The sequence below is a fragment of the Prunus persica genome, chromosome G2 (genome assembly GCF_000346465.2).
Source record: "Prunus persica cultivar Lovell chromosome G2, Prunus_persica_NCBIv2, whole genome shotgun sequence".
Classification (NCBI taxonomy): Eukaryota; Viridiplantae; Streptophyta; class Magnoliopsida; order Rosales; family Rosaceae; genus Prunus; species Prunus persica.
The window spans coordinates 418,221-433,781 of NC_034010.1; the positions used below are offsets into that span (position 1 = coordinate 418,221).

General features: G+C 35.2%; 2 protein-coding genes across 3 annotated transcripts; one reads left to right on the top strand and one right to left on the bottom strand.

Annotated features, from left to right (window-relative positions):
* Positions 361-8,365, bottom strand: LOC18784836 (zinc finger protein jing homolog). The gene is made up of 7 exons (XM_007220790.2): positions 7,762-8,365; positions 6,781-6,827; positions 6,610-6,655; positions 5,052-5,129; positions 3,641-3,769; positions 1,725-1,804; positions 361-1,023 (listed from the first exon to the last, which is right to left on the bottom strand). Exons 1-7 carry the CDS (start codon positions 8,236-8,238, stop codon positions 915-917), a joined length of 966 nt encoding a protein of 321 aa, XP_007220852.2. The 5' UTR covers positions 8,239-8,365; the 3' UTR covers positions 361-914.
* Positions 9,327-12,597, top strand: LOC18787441 (protein N-terminal asparagine amidohydrolase). Of its 2 annotated transcripts, XM_007218168.2 has the most exons (9): positions 9,327-9,521; positions 9,744-9,929; positions 10,361-10,425; positions 10,729-10,828; positions 10,939-10,977; positions 11,081-11,272; positions 11,374-11,552; positions 11,774-11,893; positions 12,225-12,597. In XM_007218168.2, exons 1-9 carry the CDS (start codon positions 9,468-9,470, stop codon positions 12,343-12,345), a joined length of 1,056 nt encoding a protein of 351 aa, XP_007218230.1. In that variant the 5' UTR covers positions 9,327-9,467; the 3' UTR covers positions 12,346-12,597. The 2 variants fall into 2 exon arrangements, with proteins under 2 accessions (XP_007218230.1, XP_020414106.1); XM_020558517.1 differs by lacking the exons at positions 10,361-10,425; positions 10,729-10,828 and having other exon boundaries at positions 9,328-9,521.

Sequence of the window (15,561 nt, forward strand, 5' to 3'; positions counted from 1 at the left end):
AAAGATTATAGTAAGGGTTAGGATAATGTATGTGGTGGTGAATGATTGTGAATGAGATTGTCAGCTTTTCAACCAATTCACTTTCAAGTTTGCCTTATTATATGCATTATTGCACTTTACATGTACTAACTAACAAATTTTAATTATTTTATTTTATTAAGGAAAAAAGTTTAAATAAAATAGTTATCGGGTCGGTGCCGAATTTGGTGTTACCATACCTAGTTTTGCTCTATAATATATTCAGTTTAATTTGACAAAATTTGGCTAGTTTTAAAAATTTCCTCTGATCTGATGAGAATTCAGAGACACAGAGTGAGAGATAGGACTAATCATTGAAGTAGATGCTCTAGCTCATATCAGTTGGTGACTCTGTATCTTACCAAACACAAATCTCCAGCCAAAATTAATAACACAATCGTTTACAATGAAACAAAGTATTCGAAAAATATGACAATATGCCTTACAAGTCTAAAGCTCATCAGTTCATTACATCCTCGGATAAAGAAATTCTATGAAAACTGAATCTGAAAGAATTTTCACAATAATCTGTCTCAACTGAACTATTTGGTGCCGTAAGAATTCATAACACTCAACTTACAACCAAAGGCAGGGGAAAAAAATGTACCTCACTCAGTTGCCACTTCTCCTAACATCTACCCTGGGCTGGGCAGGTCTATACTAACATTTTGTAATCTGTTTCATGGTGACACAATGACGACCATTACAGCAAAGCGCGACAAATGTACAACTATCCATAAAACAGATCAAGACAATTTATACAGTGAACTTGATTGGATATGAATTTACCAATTCTGCCATCAAAGTTGGAAATAACTAAAAATGAACCTACTAATTTGGCGTGAAAATCCTTGAAGGTGCTAAATGTTAATGACGTCTGATAGAGTAATCTTGGGTCAGTTTCCAGCAGCTAGATCATTTCTGAACTGTTCTACCAAAGGAGGAAGGAGAAGAGCAAGCCTAGACTTGTACCTTGCAATTCGCCCTAAGCGTTCTTCTCTTAACCTATAAGCAAAACACCAAGTCAACCTATGCAAGCTTTATCTGCAGAAAGAGTAATCCCAACCTTTTTGGAAAAGCAGCACATCTCAAATATAGACTTTTCTTTATCCAAAGAGGGAATGATACCATCTTTAACGGTGAATGATACCATCTTTCTTGAATTGTTAATTAAGGCAGATGAACAATTAAGTTGCAATACATTTTGAAACTTTGCATAACAAAAACGGTGCATGTGTGACATTTAATGAGAACTTGCAGACACATGCTAAAACCTAACACGTCTTTTTTTGTTTATTTTGGCAACCTAACATTTCAAATTAAACACTCCATTTCCTCCACCCTTAAGGCCAATCTAGATGAACCCATTAAATCAGTCTGGAGGCAACAGAATTCACTTCTCAAATATGTTTTTCACAACCAACATCTTCCTTTAACAGAAAAAACTGGATGACATAAATCAAGTGCAAATTGACCCTCCCACATTATTTTTATGGTCCAAGTGCAAGCATTAGAATTTAATCTCACAATATAACGGATAATTCCTTTAAGATTTCTTGTCACAAGCATCACTAAAGCCACCAAATTCAACTAAGGTGTAAATTTTATGTGTATAAATCAGCCTCATCAAGCCTTAAAACGATTATCTGTAACAAAGGAAAAGCCACCTCGGTATGTGTAAGAACCTGAAGGTGTGAGAAACTCACCGTGCTCGAACTTTTCTGGCGCGTTTGACATGTCTTTTTAACAGATCATGTGGTGATGAACGTTGAATGTACTCCTCATCCTGAAAGCAAGAACAAGGAAACTCAAATTGCAAAATATCTAATAACTTTTTTTTTCTTCATAAGAGCTATAGATCTCATCATTTGGTATAGGAAAGAACAGATGCAAAAATATATAAGCTTCAACTTTTAATTTCAATGCCCTTTAAATTTAAAACTTGCTGGATTAAACCTATTCCACATTAAAACCAAGGATGAAAATATTGGCTGATATGTCGGATTTTCAGTGTCTACACCGATACTGGGGAGTAAGCCTATTTCTTTCCCCCATATTGGCGATGTTTTCTGAGAATTTCCCGGATTACACTAATATTTGACGATAATTCCGACATTTCCCAATATCTGCCTAAAACCCAGAAAAGTTTCACAACTTTTGAAGGTAATAGAAGGAAGAAGATGCAAATTATAAAAAATAAAAATAAATAAAAAAACCCCTCTAATTAAGTCAAATATGAACCAAACTAAACCTTAATTGAATACCCATCTACTAATTCAGCCATCAAACAAACTAAATATCCAATTAATCTAATAATCATTCTACTCCAATTGACACCAACAACATCGATATACCCCGATACCAAAAACGAAATCGATATATCTTTTAATTGGAGGGCTGATACTATATGCACAGCCAAAATTTTCATCCTTGAGTAAAACTATCCTGGGTCAAAAGGTCAACCAAATAAAGGTAAAAGCAATACAAGTAGAATCAAGTTTCTATGAACACCAATAAAGCAGACCCATAGCCCGCCTGGGGGTTGGAGGTAACAGAAAAACCTATAATCCTCCAATTTGACAGAATATCCATGCATTCATACAAAGTGTGCTTTTATCTATGTACCTATTTTCTTTCTCTAATTTCTCTGAAACTCAAAAACACATACAACCAATGCATGCATGTTTTATCTAGATACCAACATATGTTGTATATTATCTTTTGAAACTTGAAAACTCTGTAGTATACAATCGGTTTCCCACAGAGTGAAGAAGGACTTGCATTACAAGATCACAACAGATTATCTTCAGACTACAAAATACCCAGAATTTAACATACTCAAAAGTACTAGTTAAAACTAGACCTTCAGAATCTATCCAGAAAAAGGATGCTTGATGAATTTATTAAGATTAATCATGAAGAATGGTTATTAGTTCTGACTACCAAAAACAAAACAGCCTTTGGACTGATAATTTAAGTGATTATTCAAAAAAATGAGCAACTTCACATATCATTTCAAAATCTTAATTCATTTTTTGCCCTCAATTTGTAGCATATATATAAATCACTTTGTTCATAATTTTTATGGAATTTTATCAAATCCAAAAAACAAGATTCAGAAAATCGACTTAAGGTTGAACACATGACAAAGTTTGGTAAACCATCCTTCAGCATCATTTTAAAGGTTCATGAAGACATTTCCTAAAGGAGCAACAAAATTCTTGTATAGTTTTTTGGCACACGAAATTCATCCAGAGATATTTGTGCCCTTATATTATAGACAGCATGCTTAATTCTTGTATACTTTTAGGGACAGTAGTGTACCAGTGTATATGTGGATGTTGACACTGCAAAAGGCACTCATATTATCATTTTGAAACAAATTTATTTTTCTATTTGATGCTTCCTGTCTGTGGAAGTATACATTGTTTTGGGTCAAGAAGTATCTTGATTACATGACACTAATATGACCTAGATGAGATACTCCTAAAGGAGGCAAATACAATACACATCACTTTGTCGCTGGAACCAAACGAACTTTTTGATTTTTTTTGTTCCTTTATATCAGTTCAAAACAACGACTATTACTGCTAAATAGTAATCATTATAATAAAAAACCAACCTCATCCTCATTATCATTTTTTTTTCCTTCTTTTTCTTGTTCACCTTCCTCCTTCTTTGGCAAAGTAGCACTTGCCATAGGTATAGGTGATGGTTTTGGAAGAGACCTTACAGTATCGCCATATGGTGGCTGCCAACAGAATCAAAATTTTCAGACCGTTAAGGGCAAAGCTTTATAAATAAAAAGAAACATGGAAATTGAAAAAAAAAAAAAAAAAAAAAAAAGGACGAAAAATTAGGCCAGTTCCCACATTCTAAATTCTAAATGCAAAGCCAAAGCCCAAAGAGATTAAGCAGAAACCAATATTGTCATAAACTAAAATAAATAAGGCATAATAATGCAGCAGGTAACAGAAATGTCACAACAATGAAATTAACATTTTAAACATTTAAGTCAATAATAAAATGAAATAAATTGGATCTGTATACTAATACTCTCAAGGGAAATAAAAGTTCCAATCATTTGGGTTCGCAGTTTCCAATTCAATTAGTACAATAAATCCAGAAATGAGTTTACCAATTATTATTATTATTATTTTGATCAAGTATACCCCTTGGCATGTAACAAAGACTAATAACTACGTGGACTGAGACATAATGTAATAAGGGGAACACATAGGGCTGGGCAAAGAATATGTCTTGCAGTCATTCTAAAACAGTTGAAATAAAAGACTTTCAGTTATATGAGTTTCAACCTAAAATTAACATGTTTGCCAGATTAAACTGTTATAAAAAAGACAAAGACTTCTCTTGTAAGTAAGGGCCAATTATTAGGACTCAATTGCAAAGTAGGCTTGTTGAGGTAAGATAGTATATAAAATATTGTTATTCATCATTATTGTCAATTGTTTTACCATTTAGGCCATAAAAATACTTCAATCCTTCCACAGATAGCTGACAATGCCATCTTCTTTTTCAGTTGTAGTAGGACCATAGCATTTTGATGATAATGACACTTTCTTTGAGAATAAGCATTTTGATGGTAATGATGTGAAGCTACTAGTATTACAGTAAGGCATTTTGTCCTAATGAATCTGTTAAGTAATTTATTTTCTTTGAATAAGTAGATTAGCTTCTAAGTAGTAATAAGATGTGATATTACACATATTCACTGTTTCATATGACCAAATAATTCATCCTGGAGGCGTTAGCAAAGAGTTAGACTGGATGAATTCAAAAGATTGAATTAAAAAAACTATTATTTCAGGGAACTTATGTCTGTATTCTCGAAATATTAACAAATTAAAAAATTCTACATCAAGTTGCATTTGTAGATTTGAGCTCTTCTAACAGCAACTCAGGCTATATTTGAACACAAATTAGGCTTGCAGAAGATCATCAAATAATGGATTATTAGGATAAAAGCAAAGTACAAATTATTACAGAAAAAAAAAAAAAATTCTCATGCCAACCTGACATTCTTCAGGAACTCCATTCCTCAACCATGACCGACAATGAACATATAGAGAAGCTCCATCCGTCATTCTGACCTGCATACATAATTCAAAATAATTAACACCAACAAAAGTGTAAGAACTAAGGACTAGTCCTAATTTGCATTCTGATTGTTATCTACAAAACATCAAAAAGGTTTCCATCAAGGATCGATTGATTCATTTTAGAAAAGATATAATCCAGGTTGCATTTTATTTCTCTATTATTTCTGCTGACAGTAGTATTAGAACTTCCTTCCTGTGATAAATAGTTAACATTAAAACTACTTATTTAAACTATATTGAATTCAAAAGGCATGACATCTAGATCATTATGCACCATAACTACTATATTTAATGTATTTGGCAGAATAAATATACAATTGATGGGGATTGGGTTGGATCACATGGTGTAGGGTGTCCATGGGAGGCAATAACGGAAGATAGGCCAGCAGTTTCTAATTAATTTTTTTACAAAGAGAGAAGAGGTCCTTCAAGAGACATATCCGTGTATGTGAGTATGAAGAGCAACTCCAGGAATGTTATCATCAGCAAGGGGGATTAAATAACTTCCTTGACATGAAGGAAAGGGAAGAAAGGAATTTAACAAATCGAAAAGAAAGAAAGAAAAAAAAAAAAAATCAGATTTTCCTTCTCTTACTTATCATTCAAGGACATTTAAAGGAAAGACAAAATGACAGTTTTCTTCCCCTATGCATAAAGAAAAAAGGACAACAAAGTAAAACAACCAGATAATGCTGATTCTATTCCAGCCAGACCTTAGCTCAAATCCCACCTAAATACTTTACTGTTTATCATCAACTCATTCCAATCCCTCCTAGCAAGGGGAAGAATTGATCTGTACCACTCCTTAAGTCATCTTACTACAGATAATTTATTTTATGTGCTTCCGTATACACCCTACACTCACCAAGCACAGTTGCTGATTCACAACCACAATGCCCATTATCAAAAAGTTGAGAATAAGAAAGAAAAAAAACAAAAATGTAAAACTTTTAAATAGAGAGTTGAATAAGAAATTAAATCCCAGTACAGATTGTTTCTACCATCTGCGCTTATTTCCTAAAAAGCCATCATAAACTTTAAGAACAAAGCCTTCAACAAACAACTAAAACAGTGCCAAAAAGTATAGTTTCTCTATAGCATGAGATAGTCATTTTTCCCATTAATTATGTATCCCCTTTAGCTATCAGCTCCTCTTAATAGAATGAACCTATCAAATGATCAGGGAAATGCAAGGACTATCAAATCCTACCAAAATCCACGCCTAAAATGAAAATTAAATTAGGTACTGAAAAAATATGTTAGTAAAACCATGCAACATGATTACTTAAACTAGAAAAAAGATATAATGTATACATGACTCCCAACAAGGGAGATCTTTGACATCAACAAGAGAACATCCTTTGCAAATAAATTTAGAGTCAATAGAAAGTCTTAATAGCTTTTACTAACTTAAAGATATTAAAATGCATTTATAAATGGACAGACAATCAGCAAGCAAAGTGTTTCTTACTTTTCGACCTCTGATGACAGCTAAGTTATCATCTCTGCTTTTATCCCTACAGAAAACACAAGAAGAAAACTATTTACGTCAGTGAAAAATTCGAAGAAAAAGAATTCTTATTGCAAATAGAAATAAACAAAACAAATAAAAGAAAACTATTTACACTAGATCCAACATTACCTGTTGTCTTTAAAACCATTGCTGTCAGGCACTGAAGATGGAGCAACCTAAACCAGAAAGAAGAAATGCTGAATAAATCCTTCAAATCTTGCATTCAGATGATAATGTTGAGGCAAACAAAATGACACAGAAAAAAACGAAAGGCAAACATCCTTTATTCAGATTGGCTTAGAATATTCAATGGCCAAAAAGTTCTTATGTTCCGATTGGAATAATATTCATGTCAAAATTAAATCCATTATCTAGTTTACCCATTTTGGTCAACCAGGTTACTCAAAAGTCACCCTGCCCACAAAATACTAGGGGTTATATAACCACATTAACTTCTGAGACATCAACAACATTCAACGTAGTGCTATCAAACGAGAAAGAAACATAGTAAGATGATTGCCTAATAACTTGACAAGTTCAAGAGACACACCATCTTTTTAATACAAGAATCATAGAAGCATGCTCAATGAGGAGTTTCACTAGGCATGGACTAACATTTGCAAAAGGACAATTAAACTCTACATTGCTACCATTAATTATTTCTTCTATTTAAGAGTCTGAAGCACAACCATGTGCTATGCATCCTTCAAAGTGCTCAAAGTCAAACCTTCTGTGAAAGCATGTGTTTAATTATAGACAAAAAAGTTATACATAAATATATGGGTAGAAAAAGAAGAAAAATGTACCCAACCTCAATTTGACCTTCTATTTCCCCTGATAAATTCAACCAACAAAAAAAGATGTGTGCAGTAATGAAACTAGTCCAACGTATATGAACTGAAAGTTTACACTTAGAAAAAGGCTTCCTTGAGTCAAAGCACATTACCAAACTTTTTAAAGTTTACCTCTAAATACGTATGTACAATTGAACAAAGCAAATCACACCAGAGTCTAGAGAATGAAAGATTAAGTAAATGCTTTGTGAAAATCGCAACTGCCCATTACCAATTAACCAAAGCAAGCAACAACAAAAAACAGAAAAGTAGAAACCTCGGGAGTTGAAGAAAGAGGAAGGCCCTTAATCGGAGGAGGAAGAGGAGATGGTGCCAAGTTGTAGGTGGGTCTTATCAAATGCAGAGAAATAGGCTGCTGAGGAGGGAAATTGAGTAAGGGCCGAGATGGGTAGGCAGCTCCAGCTCCTCCTCCTCCTCCTCCGGCGTTGGCCACAGTGACTGTGTGTTCGCCTCCGGCAGTGGCGGACCAACTGGGCCTGGGAATGAAGCCTCGGCCTGAAGAAGCCACTGGGTAAAGAACCCCCTGATTGTGATGTGCTGCTGCTGCTACTGGAGATGCTGATGGTGATTGGGTTCGAATTGGGAGGGCTTGGCTTGGGTACAGATTCGGAACAGGAGAAGATGATATGGGTCTTATGGGTCTCGTGGTGGTTGTGGGGACAGTGGAGGTGGCTGTGGCGGTGGCCATGGCGGCAGTGGCTGTAGTGGTGGTGTGGTTGGGATCTATGGCCATGGCGGCAGTGGCGGGGAATTTTGGGAATTTGGTGCGCTTTGGTTTTTAATTTTTGAATCTTAAAGAAAAGTTCCCACTGCACACCCACTCAAACTCTCTTTATTTATCTTTATCATATTTCTTTTTTTGTTGCTTAAATATCCAATTTTTTATAAATGTTTTTAAACTCAGCTTCAATTTAACACGTGATTAAACTAAAATTTTAGGTTAAATTCCTTTTTTCTCGCGCCTACCAGCTTAAGCACCTGATTAAACTAGTACCGCCAGATTCATCCAACGGCTCACTTGCCTCCCTTGTTAAACTTATATCATATATAATCAAATATTAAAGCCGCTAATGGACTATTTTACTGTTGGGGGTTAAATATAAATAGTTTTTTATCACAAATGATTCTTGAGGTTTGTAAAATTATCACATTTTGTTCTTTATGTATTTCTTATGACATTAATAGTCCTTAAAATTACTCTTTATACATCAATTTGGTCCCTGTGACTGTAAGCCTATAAATAAGTACTTATAAAAAATTAAGCTAACAAGTTGAGAGAACAAATTATATTACCTTTCTTTTCTCTCTATAATTTTCCTTTAGTTTTATAACACAAAGGTAATTTTGTGTTACTCGAAAATTTTATAAAACATCCACATATGTATTATATCAACAAATTAACATTGAGGATCACAATTGACAAAAACTAATGACATGAACCATTCATGAGCACCCGAATTTTAACGTTGAGAATCACGATTGGCAAAAAAAAAAAAAAAATTTAAGCAAACAATCTGAATATTTTATGATAAAAAGCCTTTACTAGCCTTTTGAATTTGGATCAGGCACATGTCAATAGGCTTCTTTATCTATAGCGGAAATTTGAAAACCTAATCTTTGTTGTTTTTGTTTTTTTGTTGTCATTGAAAAAAACAAAAAAATTTCAATCTACAAGGATGACATGAAACACAGCCCATAACCGAAGGGAGTTGGCTGAAAACTCAAAGCCCAAGATCTAAACAAGCAAAGCCCAATTTGGCCTACGACTTTCCAGCGTGAGTTCAAGTATCGTTGGACAAAGATTCTTTTTTTCTATTTGACAATTTCGTTGGACAATAGCCTTGATTTTAAATAAGAAAGACTCCAGCAAGTCTTCCTTTAACTCTGCAACTCTCTCTCTCTCTCTCTCTCTCTCTCTCTCTCTCTCTCTGTGAAATTAGAAGCTTATTTTGTGCCTGAAACATGATAATTGTTGATGGCCTTCCCTTTTCCACAGACACTTCTGCGTCGCCTCAGGTACTCTCTCTCTCTCTAGTTATATGTAGATATACATTCTAAATTTGTTATTATTGTTTCTAGAACTTCAAATAACTATATTTTTCGGAAACAGAATAATGGATTTCTTCTGACAGATTAATGGGTTGCACAAATTCCTGTGCTTCGCATCGGCCAGAAGAAATTTTTTGTGCTTTTACGTAATACATATGTAATATACCTTAAACTTGTATTTATGAACAGGGACGGGATATCCTGGCTGCTTTAATGGAACACCCTGCATTGGTATCTGCCTCAAATTCGTTCAAGGCTATCCCAGAGAGGAGATTCTCAGTACCTGAAGAGTCAGGTCCAGAGAAAACACCACCTAGTAAATGGGTTTATCTATTCCAGAGAGAATATGCAATTGTTGATCCTGCATTGGTGGATGTATGTATATTTCTTTACTCTCTGAGGCAAACATTTGAGAATATATGGCATGAAATTTTCATTTATACAGAGAGAGAGAGAGAGAGAGAGAGAGAGAGCATTTAACCTTTTTCTTTCCCTGTTTCACTAATTATTATACGATACTAGTCCAACTATTGAACCTTTCTTCTACTGTAATTAGTTGAACTGTTATATGTAGTAAGGCTATTGGCAAACCAACTGAATCAATATATTTGCCCTTCCTCCGAAAATGAACTATCATGTATGCAGTCTTTAAGAGAAGAATGCATTGTTAATTGATTTTCTCATGTGATTGCTTGTCATTAACTGAGTATTTTTTGTGGCAATTAAGGTTTTTTTAGTAGCAAGAGTACTATTAATTATTCCTTCACTAACTTTAATTTCTTCTTCTCGGTCTTCCCCATGAAAAGTTTGTTGGCACTGATGAAGCAACAACCTGTGTCGGTGTTGCCATTCGGAATCCAGGAAATGGAATGTAAGAATTGGTTTTATTGGAGATAATTTGTTTTAAGATCTTACCGATTTTCAAAGAGTTCTTTCATGTTTGGTTCTGCTTTTGTCATTGATTAATGCGACAGGCGCCAAAACAAATCCCAAAATTTTGGACTCAAATTGATGTGGTAGTGTTTCATATGTTCATAATTGAACCCATTCTAAATCTCATTTAATTGTACAAGTAAGATATTATCATGCAATCTACAACGCCATTTGGTGACTAAAATTGGGAAAGTTTTGGTGCTCTAGTACTATTATTTCTCATTTAGTTTTCAAACTACAGGACCTCAGTTGCTCATATGGATTCTCCAAAAATTGTGGACATTGGTCTCTCCCAAATGTTGTCACTCCTTGTTGACCACAATAGTGATAAGGAGTTAGATGTATTTTTCTTTATACCTGAAATGATTTGTTATGTAAATGTGTATATTTTATGATTGACCCCGTATAATATAGCACAAATAAAGGAATTTTGCATATCTACACAATGCAGGTGCATCTGGTTGGTGGCTTTGAAGATGTTTCACCTAATGTTTGGCCCCGGATCCTCTGCTTTGTTATTGATTTTCCAGAATTTAGTTATCTACTCAGAAACAGAATAATCTAAGCTGAAATGCATTGAACTTTGTGTGCAGCATGGTAACTGCAACACAAGATCAGAAAGTCAGGAAAAGTTGGCTGGTTATTCCTTTCCTTTATGTGCCAAAATTGTTGAAACTCTATGGAATAGACAGGAAAAGTTTCACATCCGAACTCTCTTCATTCTTGGGCATAACACTAGAAGGGATCTCGAGGGAAATGCATACCCTATTTTCAATGGGTTCATGGTTAGCTTCAACTTCATGAGTTGCATATCAATTTATCGTATACCTTATCTTCACTTAAGATAATATCCTTCACTTTAATCAAATTTTTACACTTTTTTCAGGTAGGAACTTCGACCGGATCTATTACTCCAGCCAGCTTTGACAGAACCTTAAGATGTCCTGATGAAATTGTCAGGAGAATTCGAGTTTCTGCATCCTACGAGGACTCCAGTTGGAAAGGCAAGTTAATGGAAACATATGATACTCAAACTGACCAATTCAAAATAGCTCCATGCTGCTGGTAAGAGTTTTACATTATCGATTATGCCTTCAGCTTCAATTCTCCACAACATATATTTGCTCAGAAAACTCTTAGAGCTGTGTTCAACTATGCCAGAATCCTCAGCCTTACATATACTTCAATTTTTCTTTAAGTCATTAATTTTGTAATTGTTTATAGTATATCCAGGCTCATTTACTCATTATATTTATGCTTTGCACTAATATTTTCCATTAATGCAGGACCCTACGTCAACTAGATATTTCTTTGTCACTACAAGATTATTCTGATCCAGAAATCCTCCTTATGTGTTCTACTTCTCCTTCTGCTGAGGCCCCAGATTTTGTGGAAAATATGAGAAGGTATGCACAACCAAAATTAGACCTGTCTTACAGTTCTCAGTGGTCACACACAAAAGGAAAAGAAAAAAAACGAGGATATTTCTACATAATAAAAGGAAAAGGAATAAAGGGGATGACTAAGAACTCTACAGCAAGTTGATCACATTAGATGCATTGAAGTATTTACTTTTTCTAGTTTGGGACATCATACCTTTGTATTTCTTAAAAAAAAGGATAGTGTTCATTCCATACAATAAGATTAATTTCCAGGTGCTCCAACTATTATGATAATCCTGTGGAGAAATCTATGTATAATAAAAGGATAATGTTAACTTCCTCTTCGCCTCTTCAGGCAGTGGGAATACCTGGTTGAACACCCAGATTGGAGAGAAACCTTTCCTATGAAGCAGCCACGTATATTTGAGAGAACTGCTGAAGGAGGCTGGAGAAGGCAAAAGGCGCTGATACCATAGGAGGTTTTTGCTATTTTGCAGTACATATATTTGTGTTCTTCCCGTGTCTCTCTTTTCTATGCCCCCCTTTACTGGCAAACCAACTGGATCCATGTATTTTTCCTTGCACCAAATTTGTTAATGTTTCCCTTCACCATAATTTCTTCTTCTTGGCCTTCGCCATGAAATGTTTGTTGGCACTGACGAAGCAATAACCTTTTTGGGTGTTGCCATGGGAATGGAATGTGAGAAATGGTTTTATTGGAGACACAATTTGTTTGAGATCTTACTACTGGTTTTCAAAGGGTTCTTTTATATATGGTTTTGCTTTTCTCGTATATCACTACAGATGCCAAAAAAGTCCTAAAATGTTTTCTTTGACAGCACAAGGTAGAAGCTGCAATGAACTTCAATACTAATTTTACACCACACAGAGGCTGTGCCCTGGTTGACCACAAAGCATTCACTCGCTTTCTACTGCTGTGGAATTTCACTGTTATTGGTTTTTATTGCCAAGTTGTCGTTTTTTTATCGGTTGGTCAATATGAGTGGTATTCATGTTTAAATCTAAAACATTTTTCGTAAATCGTTTTTCGCATTTTGCTAAGTGCACCACCAAACACGTTTTGGAGGCGTTTTCTTTTCCATAAAATGAAAAGAGGGTTTGAAAACATAAACGAATGGGCCCTAACACAATCTCCGTATGTTTTTAGTGAGTTTTCCCACAATTTCACAACTTATCATAATACTCTACTAGTAAAATATAAGGGTAATCTTTTTTAAATAATTGTTTTTAGTGTAATTGAAATAGGGGCATAATTTGGACGCTTAAATGCTCTATTACTCTTGAAATTACAATCAAATTCCACTTTAAATAGGGGCCTAAGGAGATCTTTAGGACAATGGGCCTGACCATGCCCGTCTCACTCTTGTGACGATTAGTTCCAAAGGGACAACACGTGGACCATAAGGCCCCATGTGCGCTTCTTCCATGTGCTGCTGATTGAAAAGGACCAATCAACTCATGAATATTCCACTCACACTTAATTCCATCAAAGGGAGAAATACATGTCAGTCTGTAACTCACCAACCACCCAAAAAGTGCCACATAACTAATGAAACTTCAGTCCCACATCGAAACGACACAAAAAGAGAAGTCATCCTCTCAAGTATAAAATAAGCGTACTTTTCCACCTAAAAGGTAATTATCAAAGGGTGGTTGGTGGCTCTTCCACCATCGCTTTTCATGACCATTCCTTGTTTTCTTGCAGGAATTGTGGTTGGAATCCCACCCTTACTTGGCCACTGCAAGTAAGATCAAACACTCTACTATAATTGGTTGTGCAAATTTCACGCATCAACAAAAGTTGTTCACTGCATATGCCCGAAAAAAAAAAAATCTAACTTTTTTCTCTCTTCAAACAGCTCGATTCCTCTATCTCTTATCTCTTTCCTTTTCTCCTCTCTCTTTTCCTCTTATCTCCCACAACCCCATCTTTGCCACTATTGGATTGCCAGATTTGGCCATATATGCTCATCTCCTCTATCGCATTCTCTTCGTATGGTCCTCTCCATCGTTGCCACCACCTTTATTCTCATTGAAACTAAACCAACCCGCACTAGTTTCTTGGTGAACCGATTGTTGTGGTTTAAGGCCTTGTCCTTTGGATAGTGTACACTAATTAGGTCGGTTTGGTGGCCAGTGTCACCTTATCGGTCCAACTTGGTTTAGTTGCCTAAGCCTAATAATTCGTATTAAAGTTATGACATACAATTCACAATTTGACAAGAAGAAAAATTTCATTACTAAGTTCCATATAAAACTTAAAAACTACTACCAAACAACTTTTAAACAATTTTTCGTTTGTTTGAAAACTGAAAACAATTACCGAAGAAGTTTCATGTTCTCAATTTTTCACAAATGAAATCTGGAATGACTATCAAACGACCTTAAAATACTTGTAACAATCATCAATTTTGGGAGAGTGTAGATCTCTTTAAAAAGCACGAATGTTGAAGTTAATAAAAAGAGGTTGTAGATATCTCTAAGTATTATGAAATTAATCGATATACTAGATACTTGATTTGGTTGAGAAACAAGAAAGTTATCTTAAAAAGAATTTGTGAAATGTTTTGGAGTTTAAGCATGTTGTGACAGCCACTTTGGGAGTTTTTTTTTTTTAATTAATTCCCAAAATACCATCATTCATTTTTAAAAATGACACCACCTCCACCTCCACCACCTTCACCTCTACTACCACCACCACCACCACCATCACCACCACCACATCCTCCTCCTCCTTCACCACCATCACCACTGCAATCACCACATCCTCCTTGACCTACACCATCACCACCACCACAACCTCCATCATCTCCATCACCACCACCACCACCACCACTACCACTACCACCACCTCCACCTTCATCACCACCACCACCTTCACCTACATCTCTTTCACCACCACCTCTACCACCACATGATTAGTGCAGAACACTTTCAACATCATTTCTATTTTAGTCATTATTCACAATTACAATAGTTTCATATTAAAATTTACTAAATAGTTTTGACACTACTTTTGTACTAACACCACTTTAAAAATATTGTTTATCAAACATGGAGCTCCTTTATTTTACAACTAATTATTTTCAAAACATAGATGAAGAAACTTTTTATTTTTATTTTTTAAAGTGACAACAATCCCAAACTGGCTCTTATATTAGCAAGAGAGAAATAAAGATGAAGAGAGGAAGAAAAAAAAGAGAGAGAAATCAAGGGAGAAAAGAGGAAGAAGAAGAAAGAGAAAGGAGCGAGAGTGGCGTGTGATTTGGGATATTAGGGTGCTCATAGACTTTTTGTTTAACTCAAAACTGGGTAGCTGAACTTGGGATGTTAGGCCATCTCTAGTCATGGGCCATATCCCAAATATGGCCATAATAATGCAAAATCCATCTCCAGCCATGGGCTAAACAAGATTTTGGCCAGATTTGGAGGGCCAAATTTGGCCAAATTTGGAGGGTTCCACCTGATCATTACTCACCAAAAGGCAAAGCGAGATATGCTATTGCCCATTATGTGTTTGATAATAGGTTATCTCCTGAGTGCAAATTGTTTTGTGACCATAATGGATAGTATTAAATTCCAACCCGTGTTGAGGAGGCATTTAATGATCCAAAGTGGGCTGAAGCCATGAATATTGAAATGAAGGCATTGCAGAAAAATAATACATGAGA